Below are 12,598 nucleotides of genomic sequence, written 5' to 3'. Positions count from 1 at the left end.
GGCATTGCTACATGCTGGGTGAGGACCAAGGTGGGGGCTCTGATGCCACACCCGTTCTCACCAACTCCAAAGAAGCTGGTGTTCTGCCTCCATGTTCTGGAAGCCCAAGATGATGCAGCCAGGGTTGTACAGAGACTGGCCCATGGGAAGCGCTTCAATCCCCTCTCCTGGGCCTCAAGTTGAGCAAGACCCTACCCCGCGCCCCGCCCCTACGCTGTCATCTCCCTGTGCTTGTCCCTCACTATGCTGAGTGAAGCTGAATTGCTGGAAGAGGTCAGTTTAGGGTAACAGGGACCCTCTGTTAGACATTTGAATAGTTCCATTGTACTCAATTACACCATGCTCAGGTGATGCAGTGCACAACTCCAGCAACTGCATGGGGCCACCCTGAGATCATCCTCAGTGTGGTAGTCTTTTTGGAGCACAGCTGTTGTAATCTACCCTCCCGAACTTTGGGACTTCAATCTCTTCTTTTGGCATTTCAGGTGTCTTGTTAAACAAACCAAGCATCACTGGTCCAAGACTCCTCTGACTGCTGGCCCAAATCTTTGGCAGTCAGATGCCTTGAAAAGCCCCTCACCTCCTGCTCTCATTGGCCCCAGGCTTCCATGCGGAGAATTCCTCCAAGGTCACTCCCCAATTCCATGGTCTCCCTTGGCCCCCCCTCCTTCGCCTCTCCTGGACATCATGTGACCAGTGGTTATAGGCCTCGTGCTGTGGGAACGCTCCAGGATTCTCCTGCTTCTTGTCTTCTTCCTCCCACCTCAGAAACGTGGTCTTCCCACCCCCAAGCTATATAACCAGGTCCTTGCCGGCACCTTCTGCCTACCCTGAGTCTGGGCCTGTGGATCTCTGTCTGTCCATCCCAGTGCGGTGGGATGAAGCCCCCCAACTCCCCCGAGTTGGAGCCCATCAGAGCCCAGGGGGACCAGACTGCCCAGAAGGGCAGTGAAGCCTGGAGGGCTGTGGGAGGTGGTAGGAGCTTTGCCCGTCTTTCGGCTTCTCTCCCACCTGAGCTTCCCCTGGACTTGGAGTCCCCAGCCCTGTTCCAAACCCTTGCTAGCTTGTCACTAAGAAAGGGGCCATCTTTTGCCCCATTCCCCTCCGCTCGGTCACAGGCAACAAACTGGTGCTCTACGACATGTTTTGTTTGGCCCAGCATCCTTTTCTGAAGTTTCAGTGAGTTGCTAGCATTTAAAAAGTAACCGATTTCACTTAAGAATCCAGAATTCTAGTTTCTTTTGAAAAAATCAGAAGATCCAGCAACATGGGGCCTGCGTTCCTGCACAGTGACATGCAGCCAGAGCCGGCGTCCGCAGTGTCCTACCGTGGGACCTGCACAGCGGTGTCTGCAGTTCTAAATGTCTGCAGTTCTAAACCTCTTGATGGGCCCGGCCACCCATGTTCATGGCCTGGCTTCTGCCCAAGGCGGTCCAGGGGGAAGGAACCAAAAGTCCTCATGGTCTGAGTGCCCGAGGGCAGGTGGAGCAGGGCAAGCAGGAAGGGGGTGGACGGTCCCAGGTGGGAGCTGCATCCAGCCTCTCTGTGTCACTGTTTATTGCCAGCAGCGTCTCGGGCGCCCAAGGGTGTGTCCCGTCCCGGCTCCAGCCTGCCCTGGGGGAGCCGGGTGGCCTACTATCCGCTGCTTCGGGACCCTCCACGTCCTATTGGAGTTGGGCCCCGGGCCTGAGGCTTTGTCCTGAGCCTGAGGAGCTGTGTGGCCTGCGGGTACAGGCTTCCTTATTGTCCCGCCAGCTCAGCCAAACGTGCACCAGGGGGTGGCAGTCTTGTCACAGTCCAACAGGATGTTGAGGACAGTGCATGGGGCCCCGCCCACTGACAGGGCAGTTCGGGAATCCACGCGGTACTTCACGGTGCTCAGGCCGCCCTCGCGGTCCACCTTGAACTGCTCCTGGGAAGGGAAGGGGGAGCGGGCAAGTACTCAGGGCTTTGCGGTGGCCAGTGTTCCCCAGCAGCGCCCCACTAGTAAGCAAGGAGAGCCAACGGACCCATATGGGTGTGTGCGGGATGGTGGCACCCATGTCACAGGTCTGCCTGGGGTTCGGCACCTACAGCAGAGTCCCTCCTTGCTCCCCGCCTGCCCGGACCCTGAGGTCTGGGCCGGCCCACGGTGCCCAGGTGCCCATGCAGCCACCAGGGCGGGGCAGACTGCTTGAGTAGAGTGCTCAGGGGCTGTGCTGGACCACACAGTGGAGGACAGGGTCATCTGGGCCTAAGAGCATGGTGGTAAGGCTTGGCCCCGTTGCCCACCCTCCACATCACTACCTGTGCGTCCCCAGTCAAGGGACCAGTCAGCACCTGTTTTTGAGCAGCGATGCGCTTCTGGTCCCTCTTCCGCCAGGCTGGGTCATGCAGGTGGCGAAAAGTCTTGTACCCAGTTGTGATTCCCGAGGGGCGGAAAAGCTAAGAAGGCCAAAGGAAGTTGGGTCAGGCTGCCTCTCAGAGCTCTGGCCCTTACCACTACTCTCCCAGGGTCCCAGCGCCTGCCAAGGGCCACAGGCAGGCGCCTGCACTGCTGTTCGGCAGAAGGGGGGGTGCTCATCGGGGGCAGGGCAGGGGAGCCATCTCCAAGCCCCTGGAACCTCATCTGAGGGCAGAGAAGGGAACCAGGGCAGCCACAATGACTGAGGAGGTTGGAAGCCTTTCGGGGGGCGGGGGTTGTTACCTGCAGCCCGGCCCCTTTGATGCGCCGGTAGAACTCGTCATCTTCACGGCCCCAGCCCCAGAAGCGGTTGGACATCCCATTGCACTGACACAGAAACAGGCAACGTCACTTGCCCCATCCTCCCAGGGGCAGTCCCTGGTCTCCTATCACGTGGGAGTCGGCCAAGGCCCCCTGCTCCTCCTCGTCCCCTGGAGATTCGAATGGACACCCAGGTCCCACAGCTGCTGAGGTATGGCGGGGCGGGCACTACAGCCCAGTCCCTTTGCCTGTTCTAATGGGGCCTGATTTCTCAGAAAGGTCTGATGGCAGGGAGGGAGGGCACCTCTCTGGGGAGCTGGTGATAGGCAGAAGCGCCAGCTCCTGCTTGACTTCTGCCTGCCCCATGCCCCCGTTTCTCCTAGGGAGGCTCTGCCCTGGTCTCTTCCCGGGCGAGAGGGACAGCTGAGCTCTGGCAGCACCTCTGCCGCCACCTGGCCTGGGGCTTCATCTACACAGAGCGGGCTTCAGCCACACCCTGAACAGATAGGGGTCTGAGCCCCTTGGTCCTTCCCACCCTACCCCTCACCACCCTTGCCCCCTGCCCACCTCCACCTCCAGCCACAGCCCCTGACTTGGGCCGGGCCCCTGACTTAAGTCAGGCCAATCAGGAGGCAGCATGGTCCAGTTCTGAAACTCCTGTCTGGGTTGCTGAGGAAGGCACTCTGCTTCTGCTGACCCTGGGCCTAGATGGACCAGGGCAGGGGGCAAAGCTATGACAACCACCCCGCACCTCCAGTGTCTGGAAATCAATCCACTCTGTGGACAAAGCCGAGCTGAGAGATGGCGGGGGAAATGGTGTCCCGGGGACCCTGAGAGGCCGGGCCAGCTGCCCTAGAAGCCAGACCTTCCCCGGGTCCCACCCAACTGGGTCCACTTTCCCAGCCAAGGAACTCCGAGTCTTCTGAAGCCAGCTGGTCCGGCGGTTCCTGCTGCCGCGGCCGCATCCTCCCTAACTGACCCACTGGGTTCCATTCCTGTCCCGTGTCGCTGGCCGCTCCTGCGCTCCCAGGACGGGCCTGGGGCAGGACACCTCCGTCTGCTTGGTCCCCCGAACTGCTGCACCCCCAGCAGCACCCCCATGCCGGCGAGCACCCCCTGGCCCTGGGCTGCACGTGCCGGGCCTCACCAGCTGGTAGTGCTGCTTGGAGAGCAGCAGGATGCCGCCCACGTAGGTCTTGTAGTGGTAGAGCGGGTGGAGCTCCGGGGAGGCCACGTGGAAGGGCCCGGCCTCAGGAAAGCCATAGTCCAGCTCCTCGTTGAGGGGCAGCAGGTCCACGTCATGCATGGCGATATAGTCCGTGCTGTTGCTGCTCTCCAGGAAGCCCACGTTAATGAGGGCTGCGCGGTTGAACCTGCACAGGGAGGCAGCAAACTGGCTGAGTTGGGGGGGTGGGCAGGTGGGCTTGCTCTCCCCGCTACTGTGAGCGGGAGCCTGTCCTCCACAGCACACAGCCCGGGCCAACCCCCCTGCCCGACGCGGTCTTCCCAGGGTGGGGGGGGCTGCCTGGCTGCACGCCTGCCCCAGCTCAGCTCACACATGCCTAGCAAGCCCCTACCCTGCGTCAGAAACCAGCGGGATCCCTGCAGTACCCATATGGAGAAGTCAAAGCACTGCCATTAGGGAAAGGACATGCTGATAAGAGGAGAGAAAGGTAAGTGACTGTGTATCTAGCCAGACCCTGGCAGGTGCAGTGGAGGAAGGTAGAGCAGGGCGAGGAGTGGGGAGGCCGCTGGGGGGCAAGTCAGTGTTCTTTCAGACGGGAGGGGGGCAGGGGGAGCCATGGTAATGGGGTGGCAGGTGAAGGGCTGAGGGAATGAGCCAGAAGGGAGCAGAGAGGAAAGCCACTGCCAAGGCCTGAGGCAGGAGCAGAGGCAGGCCGTGTTGTGACTTTGGGTGTAACAGGATGGCTGTGGCTGGGGTGAGGGGAAGAGTCAGGAGTGTCAGGGGGAGCGGGAGTCAGGCTGGGAGGCTCCTACACTCATTCCGGCAGGACACAGCAGTGATTTAGCTCAGGGGGGAGGTGAGAAGTGGGCAGATTCTAGCTGTATTCTGAGGGACAGAACGCACTGCGTGAGGGAAAGAGAAGAGCTAAGGACTCTGAGGCTTTCTGGCCGGAGCCACCGGAAGTGAGGAGCAGCTGGCTCCTGAGATGGGGAGGGGGGCGGGTGAGGAATCAGAAATGCGGTTTTGATCACACTAAGCTTGGGATGCCCAAGACCCCGAGAAGGAGGGTGATGCGGGTGGCTGCGCGTGTGGGTCTGGAGGTGAGGAGAGCTCCTGGGCTGGAACAGACCCGGGGTCAGCAGGGTCTGGACGGGGTTTAATGCTGAGACCGGATGACATCCCCAGGGAGTGGCTGTAGCCAGGAAAGAGGACGTGGAGGCACTGAGCCCAAGAGCACCAAGGTCGAGAGGGCAGGAGGGTGAGGCAGAACCAGAGAAGGACATGGCCGGGTGGGGGCGGGCAGTAAGGAAAGAGGAGAAGCAGAAGGCTTCAAAAGCCAAACGGAGGTGTTTTAAGAAGGAAGTAGTCAGCCAGATGGCCAATGCGGGCTAAGAACAGGGCTTCAGGTCATCGCGGCGGGCTCACTGCTGGTATCAGTGAGAGCTGCCTCCCTGTCACAGATGTGAGGGTAAATGTTGGGAGGAGAGCAGGTTCCAAAGAGCGAGATGGGAGAGAGGGGAGTTCTGCTATACAGGGGCGTAGAGAAATGTGAGCGATGGGAGGTCACAGGGTCTTGTCTTCTTTTTTTAGATGGGAGCTATTTCAGTGTGTGTGCTGATGCAAATGCTCCCAGAGGGAGGAATTCGTGCAGGAGAGAGAGAAGCTGATGTCTGGAGCTACGTCCGTCCAGGGCCCGAGTGGCAGAGCTGGCCCTGGAGGGGCGGGGACGGGGCAACACCAGCATGTCCGCACAGAAGCTGGTGGGCACTTGGGCACACCCTCTTCCAGCATCTTCTCAAACAGTTCTGTATTCTCAAACGGGAAGCCAAGCCATCGGCTGAGACTGAGGAGCAGGGAGGAGCAGAGAAAGGTGCAAAGCTGTGTCAGACAGCGGCGCGGCAACAGGCCAGAGGAGCACAAGGCTTCCAGGCAGGCCTTCCATTGCCAGGAAGATGAGCGGAGTACCCTCTCCAGCCACATTCAGCTATCCAGGTGTGGGAGAGGCATCGTCAGTGGTGGTGAGTCAGGGAGCCAAGAAGTAGGTGAGGGACTGCTGCTAACGATGGACCCTGGATTCCAAGCTGGGGTTAGGAGGAGACAGTAAGGACAAAAGGGTGGGCTGTGAAAACTGGGGTGAACTGGGCCTAAAGGGCCTGGTGGGGCCCCTGAGCCTTTGGACCCGGCTCCCAGCTGATGGAAGTGCAGGGAGAGGAGGTAGAGGGGACATGCGGACTGGCTCACGGAGGCAAGCAATGCGTGGTAAAGGGCGAGGATCTCAGGGTAACACCTGACGGTGAGCAGCTTCGAAGCTGTGGTGTTGACCCTCCCTTCCCCGAACACCCACAGCCAGTTTACGAGAAAGCTCTGCATGGGCTTCCTCCCCATCCCATCTCCCCATCTGCTCCCCCAGAGCCCAGATGCCCTCACTTCCCTGCACCCAGCACCCTTCTCCTGTCCAGGTAAAAGCTATTCCTCATACAGCAGCCGTGGCCATCTTTTCAAAATGGATATTGGGGTGCCTGGGGGGCTCAGGCAGTTAAGTGTCTGACTCTTGGTTTTGGCTCAGGGCATGATCTCACAGTGGTGAGATCGAGACTGTGACCAGCTCGGTGCCCAGCATGGAGTCTGCTTGAGATTCTTTCTCTCCCTCTACCTCTCCCACCTGCTTGTTCTCTCTCCCTCTCAAATAAATAAATCCTAAAGAAACAGAAAACAGCTATCAGATCAGGACACTCTTTAACCCCAAATCTGCCTCTCAAATTCCCAGCACACCAACGAGAAGGGACCACTGCTCCTCCAATTCCTGCCACTGCCCCGGTGTTGGGGGAGGGGAGGGTGCTTTCATAGGCCAGACGCCCCCCTGGCATGGGACTCCTGTGGAGAAGGGAGGCCCGAGAGGCCGAGGCAGGGTGGGGGCCTGGAGAGGGGCTACTGCTTCAGGAGACCGTCCCTACCTGAAGTGGTCCACCTGGTTGAGCACATAGATATGGTGCTGGATCTTTTTCCGGCTCAGGAAGCGATGCATGTGGGGCACAAAGACCAGGAGCTCCTCAAAGCGCTCGCGGAAGGGCACCAGCACAGCCAGGCGGTGGGGGCCCCAGGAGGCGTCTTCTTCCCAGTGCTCAGGTGGTGGCTCGGGGGGGCAGGAGCGGGGTGGGCCCGGGGTCTCCTGCCCTTGTCCCCTGGCTGCCCGGGCCATGTCCCCGGAGCAGCTGAGCTGCAGCCAGAGCAGGGAGAGGAAGCCCAGTAAGAGACAGGCAACGAAGAGGTGGAAGACGGAGCACTTCCGAGGGAGGCCGCCGGGGAGCAACCTGGACCTGGGACGAGAGCAGAGACTAGGTTAGGAGTGCCAGTGGCGCCAGGGGTGGGGCCCTCTGACAGGCCCCTCCTCTGGCTTTCCCCACAAGTTGGGCACACAGGACCCGTCTGCCCCAAGCACCTGGGAATTAGTGCAGAAGCCCCCAGAATGCTTTGGTTTGTGCTGCTACCTCGTGTCAGAATCCTGCTCACTGCTCTGGGCCCAGCCTCTGTCACCCTGCCTCCAGAAAGCCCTCCGACCCTGGGGCAGAGCTTCCCCAGCTCTTTCATACCCCCTTACTTTCTGTGAGTGAGTCCAGGTCAGATCAAGAGCTACTGCTGCTGGACGGGGATGAGACTCCTTGTCCCCTGTACCCTCCCCTCCCCAGGACATACAGCCGGAGGTCCAGGCAGGAGCACCGCCTTACAGATCCCACCCATTGCCTTCCAAACCCCATTCCCCTGTTGGTTCACCCCCAGCTGAAACCTTGGCTTCATCCTGCTTCTCACACCAGAGAGGCCCCCAAGGCAGGGGCCGGTGCCAGCATCGGTCCCAGAGAAGAGCCCTAAATTGATTCTGGGAAGATTGGATCTGTCCCCACAACAGTACAAGGCCCAAACAGACAATGGCAGTTCACTGAACAGGTCTCAAAGCTTCAGTCCAAGGGGCAGCCTATGTCACAAGAAATGAGAGCTGGAAGAGGGAGAGGAAGACGCTGGCAGGGGAGGAAGATGGAACCCAAGCTGGGTTTAGAAGCTGCCAGCGCCACTGAATGGCCTGGACACTAAGGAGTGCTGGGGTCCTTCTTGCTGAGCATGGGAAGGAGCTGGGCAATCTAAGAAAAGTAGAGTTTACTCGATCTACTGCCCCTGCAAAACACCCAGTTTTATAGCCTTAAAGAGTCACCAGTTAGCTGGCGACACTTAGGCGGCACAGATTGGACCCGAGTTGCTCCCTACTACCCCTGCAGGGCGCATGCGGGGTAACCCAGAGCTTTGCCACTTACCACATTCCTTCCTGCTCCAGTGCTCACACAGCCTGCTGGGCCCTTCCTTACTTTATCTGTCTGGAAGCCCCCGGCTCCTCCTCCAGGGCCAACCTCCACTGTCACAGCCAGCACGGTCCCTCCCCTTCAACTCTAATGCCGGGGCCTGCAGGGCCCACCCCTCAGTGTGCACCCAAACTGATCTACAAGCTCCCCCCATGACCTCTGGGCCTTCCCTCCTTGAAGAACTGAGAGGTCTGGAATCACTGGTGTCCCTGTTCGCCCTCTTCCCCGCAGGTCATCGGTTCCTGCCAGCGGCCCCAGTTTAGGCAGCAGAGGGCTTGCTCGGTGAGTCACAGGAAAGGTTCAAGCAGTCGCAGCATGCTTTAAGTCACACACCAGAGCCAAACTGTCCATAATGCACAACCGCCAACCTGGAAGCCAGCAGCCCTAGCCAGGTCCCACACATGGCAGAGAGGTGGCCAGGTAGGACACTCTGCCTGGGCTTCTGACTTACCCCCCATTGTCCTGTGGTAGGACTCTCCTCCGCTGCAGAGCAGCGGAGCCCAATCCTGCCAGTGGCTTGGGAAGGCCGGAACCTCTACTGATTCTCTCTCGCCCTTGGGGCTCTTTCTGGGGGTGGGATGGAGACCGGGGATGCGGACATGAGGAAACATCCCACCTTTGGGAAAAGAAGCAGTGACTGTTATCCAGGGGTGTGGCATGGATTGGGCACTCTGTGCAATTTCACAGGCTGTTGCTTCAGTCCAGCTTCCCTTTCAGGACCACGTTCTCTTAGGCACGCTTATCCTTTGGGCTCTAAGAACCCAAATCAACTCCATTCAGAACCAAATCTCCACAATCATCAGGACAAGTGGACACTGAGGGCTCCTGGCGCCACCTGGTGGCCATCTCCAGGTCTGCAGGCCCAGCGGCTCCCCGCCCTGGGGCACCCTGCTCTGAGGTGCACACCCTGCTCTGTCTCTATTAGTCTGTGCTGAAGGCTAGAAAAGGCAGATTCAAACCGAGGTAGGCCGACTCCAGAGCCAGCACTCTCAAATGTTACACTAGCCTTAATCTGTTGCATGGACCTTTGTACCCCGGGTCCAAAGCAGGCATTGACATCAGTAACTTTTTCTGGGAACACACATATGTTCCAAAGGTTTATGGAAAGGGATCAGGAAATGGAGCTTCTCTTCCATTACCTTTCCTCTCTTTCCTTACACAAACCTTGTGATACAGGTTTGAATATCAGCTGCTCTGGTTACAGGACCACCCAACTACACAAGGGAACCGTTAGACACCTCCTCTGTGCCAGGTGCAGTGTCAAGAGCTTTACAGATGCGCTCTCAGACAGCCCTGCAGAGTAGATATTATGATCCCTGCTGCGGAGATGGCAAAGTTCAGGTTGGAAAGATGAAGGGATCTGTTTTGGGTCACATGGCTCCGGGCGGACTCCGCTGTCCAGGCTTTCCTTCTCTTATATCCCTGTCTTCCGACTTCATCACCACGTCAGAATACCCCCCAGGAAAAAGTTGTGTCCACTGTATTCCAGAATCTTTTGGCACCTGGCAAACTCAAGAGACACACAGGGAATGGGGTGTCATTCCCCGTTCTGGTTCTGGGTGGGAAGAGTTTTGCGGGCACATCTTCAGAACGAAGTGTGGGTGCCCTCCCCAATCTAGACGGGTCTGGAGGCTCCCCTACCCCACTTTTGCTTTAGTGGAAAACATCACCAGCTAAGGTCTGGACCCCGTGCAGCTGCACCGGAAATGAACCAGCATTACGTGTGCCGAGTGCCTAGTACGTGCCAGGCAGGGCCCTGCCAGGCACCGCACACAGAGCTTCTGTCTGGTCGGAACAGCTTCTGGGCGGTCAGCAAAGGCTGGGGAAGCGTGAGGGAGGGTAGGGTCGGAGGCTACAGGGATGTGAGGCGGGAAGTGGGAGACCACAGAAGAGGGAGGCGACCCTCAGCGATCCGGGGGGAGAGGTCCGGGGAGTCAGAGCCCCGCACGCAGACAGACGCCAGTGGAGAAACAGACACAAAGAGACCCACACCGAGGGACAGAGACCCGCCAGGAGAGGGGCAGAAACTCACAAGGGGAAGTCATGGGAGAAATACAGACCCGCGGGGGACGGAGACCTGCGGGGCGACGGAGACTGCGAGACACAGAGACCCACACGGAGAGAGGGCGACCCGTACCCAAGAGAGACAGGGACCCACACGGAGAACCACAGACCCTCGGGAAGCCCCGCAGACGGAGACGCGACGGCCTCGGGCTCCTAGATTCCGCGGGGCGGCCCGGAAAGGATCGGCACCCGGGAGGACGGGGCCCGGGCCGGCCGCCGCCGCTCACCTGCCGTCCTCCCAGGGCAGCTGCGCCGCTTTCCTCCGGGAGGGGAACATCGTGGGGGGAGGTGGCGGCGCATGGGACTCGAGCTCCCAGCCGGGCCGGCCCGGCCTCCCGGGCCTACGCGGCGCCTCCGCCTCCCGCCCCGCCCCGCCCCGGCGCGTCCGCCCCGCCCCCTGGTCCGCCGGGTCCGCCGCTCCTGCCGAGCCGTCGGCTCCACCGAGCCGCCGCGTGAAAGGTTCCGCGTGCGAGGACCGGTCAAGCGCTCCCGCCACGGCGGTTCAACTGCCTTGCGGGGGAGCCGCTTGTTCTCCCGAGAAGCCGAGAGCCCGTAGGGGGCTCAGGTCACTGGGCCGGTGCTGGATTTAGTTAGCCTCCAGACCTCCAAACCAGCACTCTGGAATGATGAATCGCACCGTCGTCCTCTTCCTGGCCCCAGGTGGTGGGTGCAGGGTTCCTCCGCAAACAAGCCGGGTGGTGGGGGGCGGGGGCAAGGCCAGGCTCGCGGCTCCGCCTCGGGCTCAGCAGAGACCCCAAGCGCTAGCGAGGAGCCAAGCACTAGGGGGCAGGGCACCATCTCTTTGCATCTGTTTCGTACTTGCGTGTATGAATACCCCCTGATTGGCTTGGGTTAAAAGAGAACGGGCAAACATACTTGGTAGGTGCTGGGCACATAGTCAGCGCGATGTTAGTGACGGCCATTATGCAGGAAGGGGCACTTAGGTGGAGTTGAGATGAGCACTGAAGGGGGAGTAAGTTGGAGTTCTTCTATCTGCCCTGGCACAGTGGGAACTTAACCTGGCTGGGTCAGCCTCCCATCTGGGAAAAGACAGCGAGTCGTGGGGCTTGATCTCCATACAAATGTGAAGTTCCCTAATAAACAACTAATATCTACCGAGTGCTTAGTAGATGCCAGGCACGGTTCTAAGTTCTTTGCTCCTGTTCTCTCATTTAGTCCTTTCCAGAATATGTATACCCACTTGAAAAACTGGTGCACAGAGAGGCAATTCAGGGTGTAAACCAAGGTATTTTGGTTGCACAGTTGCTGCTTCCAAAGGACTTTACTGTAGGTGAGGAATTTAACCACCACCACCACCACCACCACCTCCTCGTTTCTCCCTTAAGCCCAGCATACACCCACCAGTGACCTTACTGCTAAACTCTGCCTCGCACTGCACTCTAGAACGGAATGTTGGCAAATGCAGCCTGAGTTTGCTGATGACACAGGCAAGGCTGATCCCCTGCAGAGACCAGTCCAGGTAAGGCCAGTGACAGAAAGAGGGAGGTGGGACTGTGATCTTAAAGCACAAGCCCACCTCAAGGGGACAGCTGTGATTTCAGTCCAGCTAACTGTCACACTGGAATGAAGCCCCACTAGCGTCAGATCTGATTTGTCTCAAGAAATCGTTTTCACACAAAAATCCCAATTAACTAATTTCAGTGACACCCACAGGCATGTTGATAATCAGCACCATAGATAAGATGGATGAGAACGGCACATTTTTTGGTCTTTCAAAACCTCAGAACTCCAGTCTAATCATGATAAAACCAGCAGACAAATCCCAATTGAGGAAAATTCTACTAAAAAACCCTGAACTGTACTCCTAAAAACTGTCAAGATAATAAAAAGCAAGGAAAGTCTGAGAAACGGTCACAGCCAAGAAGGGGCTAAATGTAATGTGGTGTCCTGGATGGGATCCTGGAACCAAAAAAAGGGGGCATTAGGCAATGGCTAAGAAAATCTACATATGGTATGGGCTTCAGTGAGAAATAATTTATTGATATTGTTTCATTAACAAATGTACCATACTGATGCATGACATTAATAATGAGTGAACTATTATCACAATCTTTCTGTAATTCTAAAGCTGTTCTAAAAAAGGGTTTTGTTTTTATTATTTTTTTTTTTAAGATTTTTTTATTTATTTATCAGAGAGAGAGAGAGAGAGCACAGGCAGACAGAATGGCAGGCAGAGGCAGCGGGAGAAGCAGGCTCCCTGCCGAGCAAGGAGCCCTATGTGGGACTCGATCCCAGGACGCTGGGATCATGACCTGAGCCGAAGGCAGCTGCGTA

General features: G+C 58.3%; 1 protein-coding gene across 4 annotated transcripts; it reads right to left on the bottom strand.

The window, feature by feature from the left end:
• Nucleotides 1-1,222: 1,222 nt before the first annotated feature.
• On the bottom strand, nucleotides 1,223-10,676 carry B4GALT7 (beta-1,4-galactosyltransferase 7). 4 transcript variants are annotated; one of them, XM_059416120.1, is made up of 6 exons: nucleotides 10,531-10,676; nucleotides 6,845-7,207; nucleotides 3,852-4,077; nucleotides 2,687-2,770; nucleotides 2,320-2,424; nucleotides 1,223-1,912 (listed from the first exon to the last, which is right to left on the bottom strand). In XM_059416120.1, exons 1-6 carry the CDS (start codon nucleotides 10,578-10,580, stop codon nucleotides 1,757-1,759), a joined length of 984 nt encoding a protein of 327 aa, XP_059272103.1. In that variant the 5' UTR covers nucleotides 10,581-10,676; the 3' UTR covers nucleotides 1,223-1,756. The 4 variants fall into 4 exon arrangements, with proteins under 4 accessions (XP_059272103.1, XP_059272105.1, XP_059272106.1 ...); XM_059416122.1 differs by lacking the exon at nucleotides 10,531-10,676 and adding an exon at nucleotides 10,377-10,524; XM_059416123.1 differs by lacking the exon at nucleotides 10,531-10,676 and adding an exon at nucleotides 10,414-10,524.
• Between the last annotated feature and the right edge of the window lie 1,922 nt (nucleotides 10,677-12,598).

This window comes from Mustela nigripes, chromosome 12, assembly GCF_022355385.1.
Source record: "Mustela nigripes isolate SB6536 chromosome 12, MUSNIG.SB6536, whole genome shotgun sequence".
Lineage (NCBI taxonomy): Eukaryota > Metazoa > Chordata > Mammalia > Carnivora > Mustelidae > Mustela > Mustela nigripes.
The sequence above is the reverse complement of the archived record's forward strand: the minus strand, read 5'-3'. Positions and strand labels throughout refer to the sequence as shown.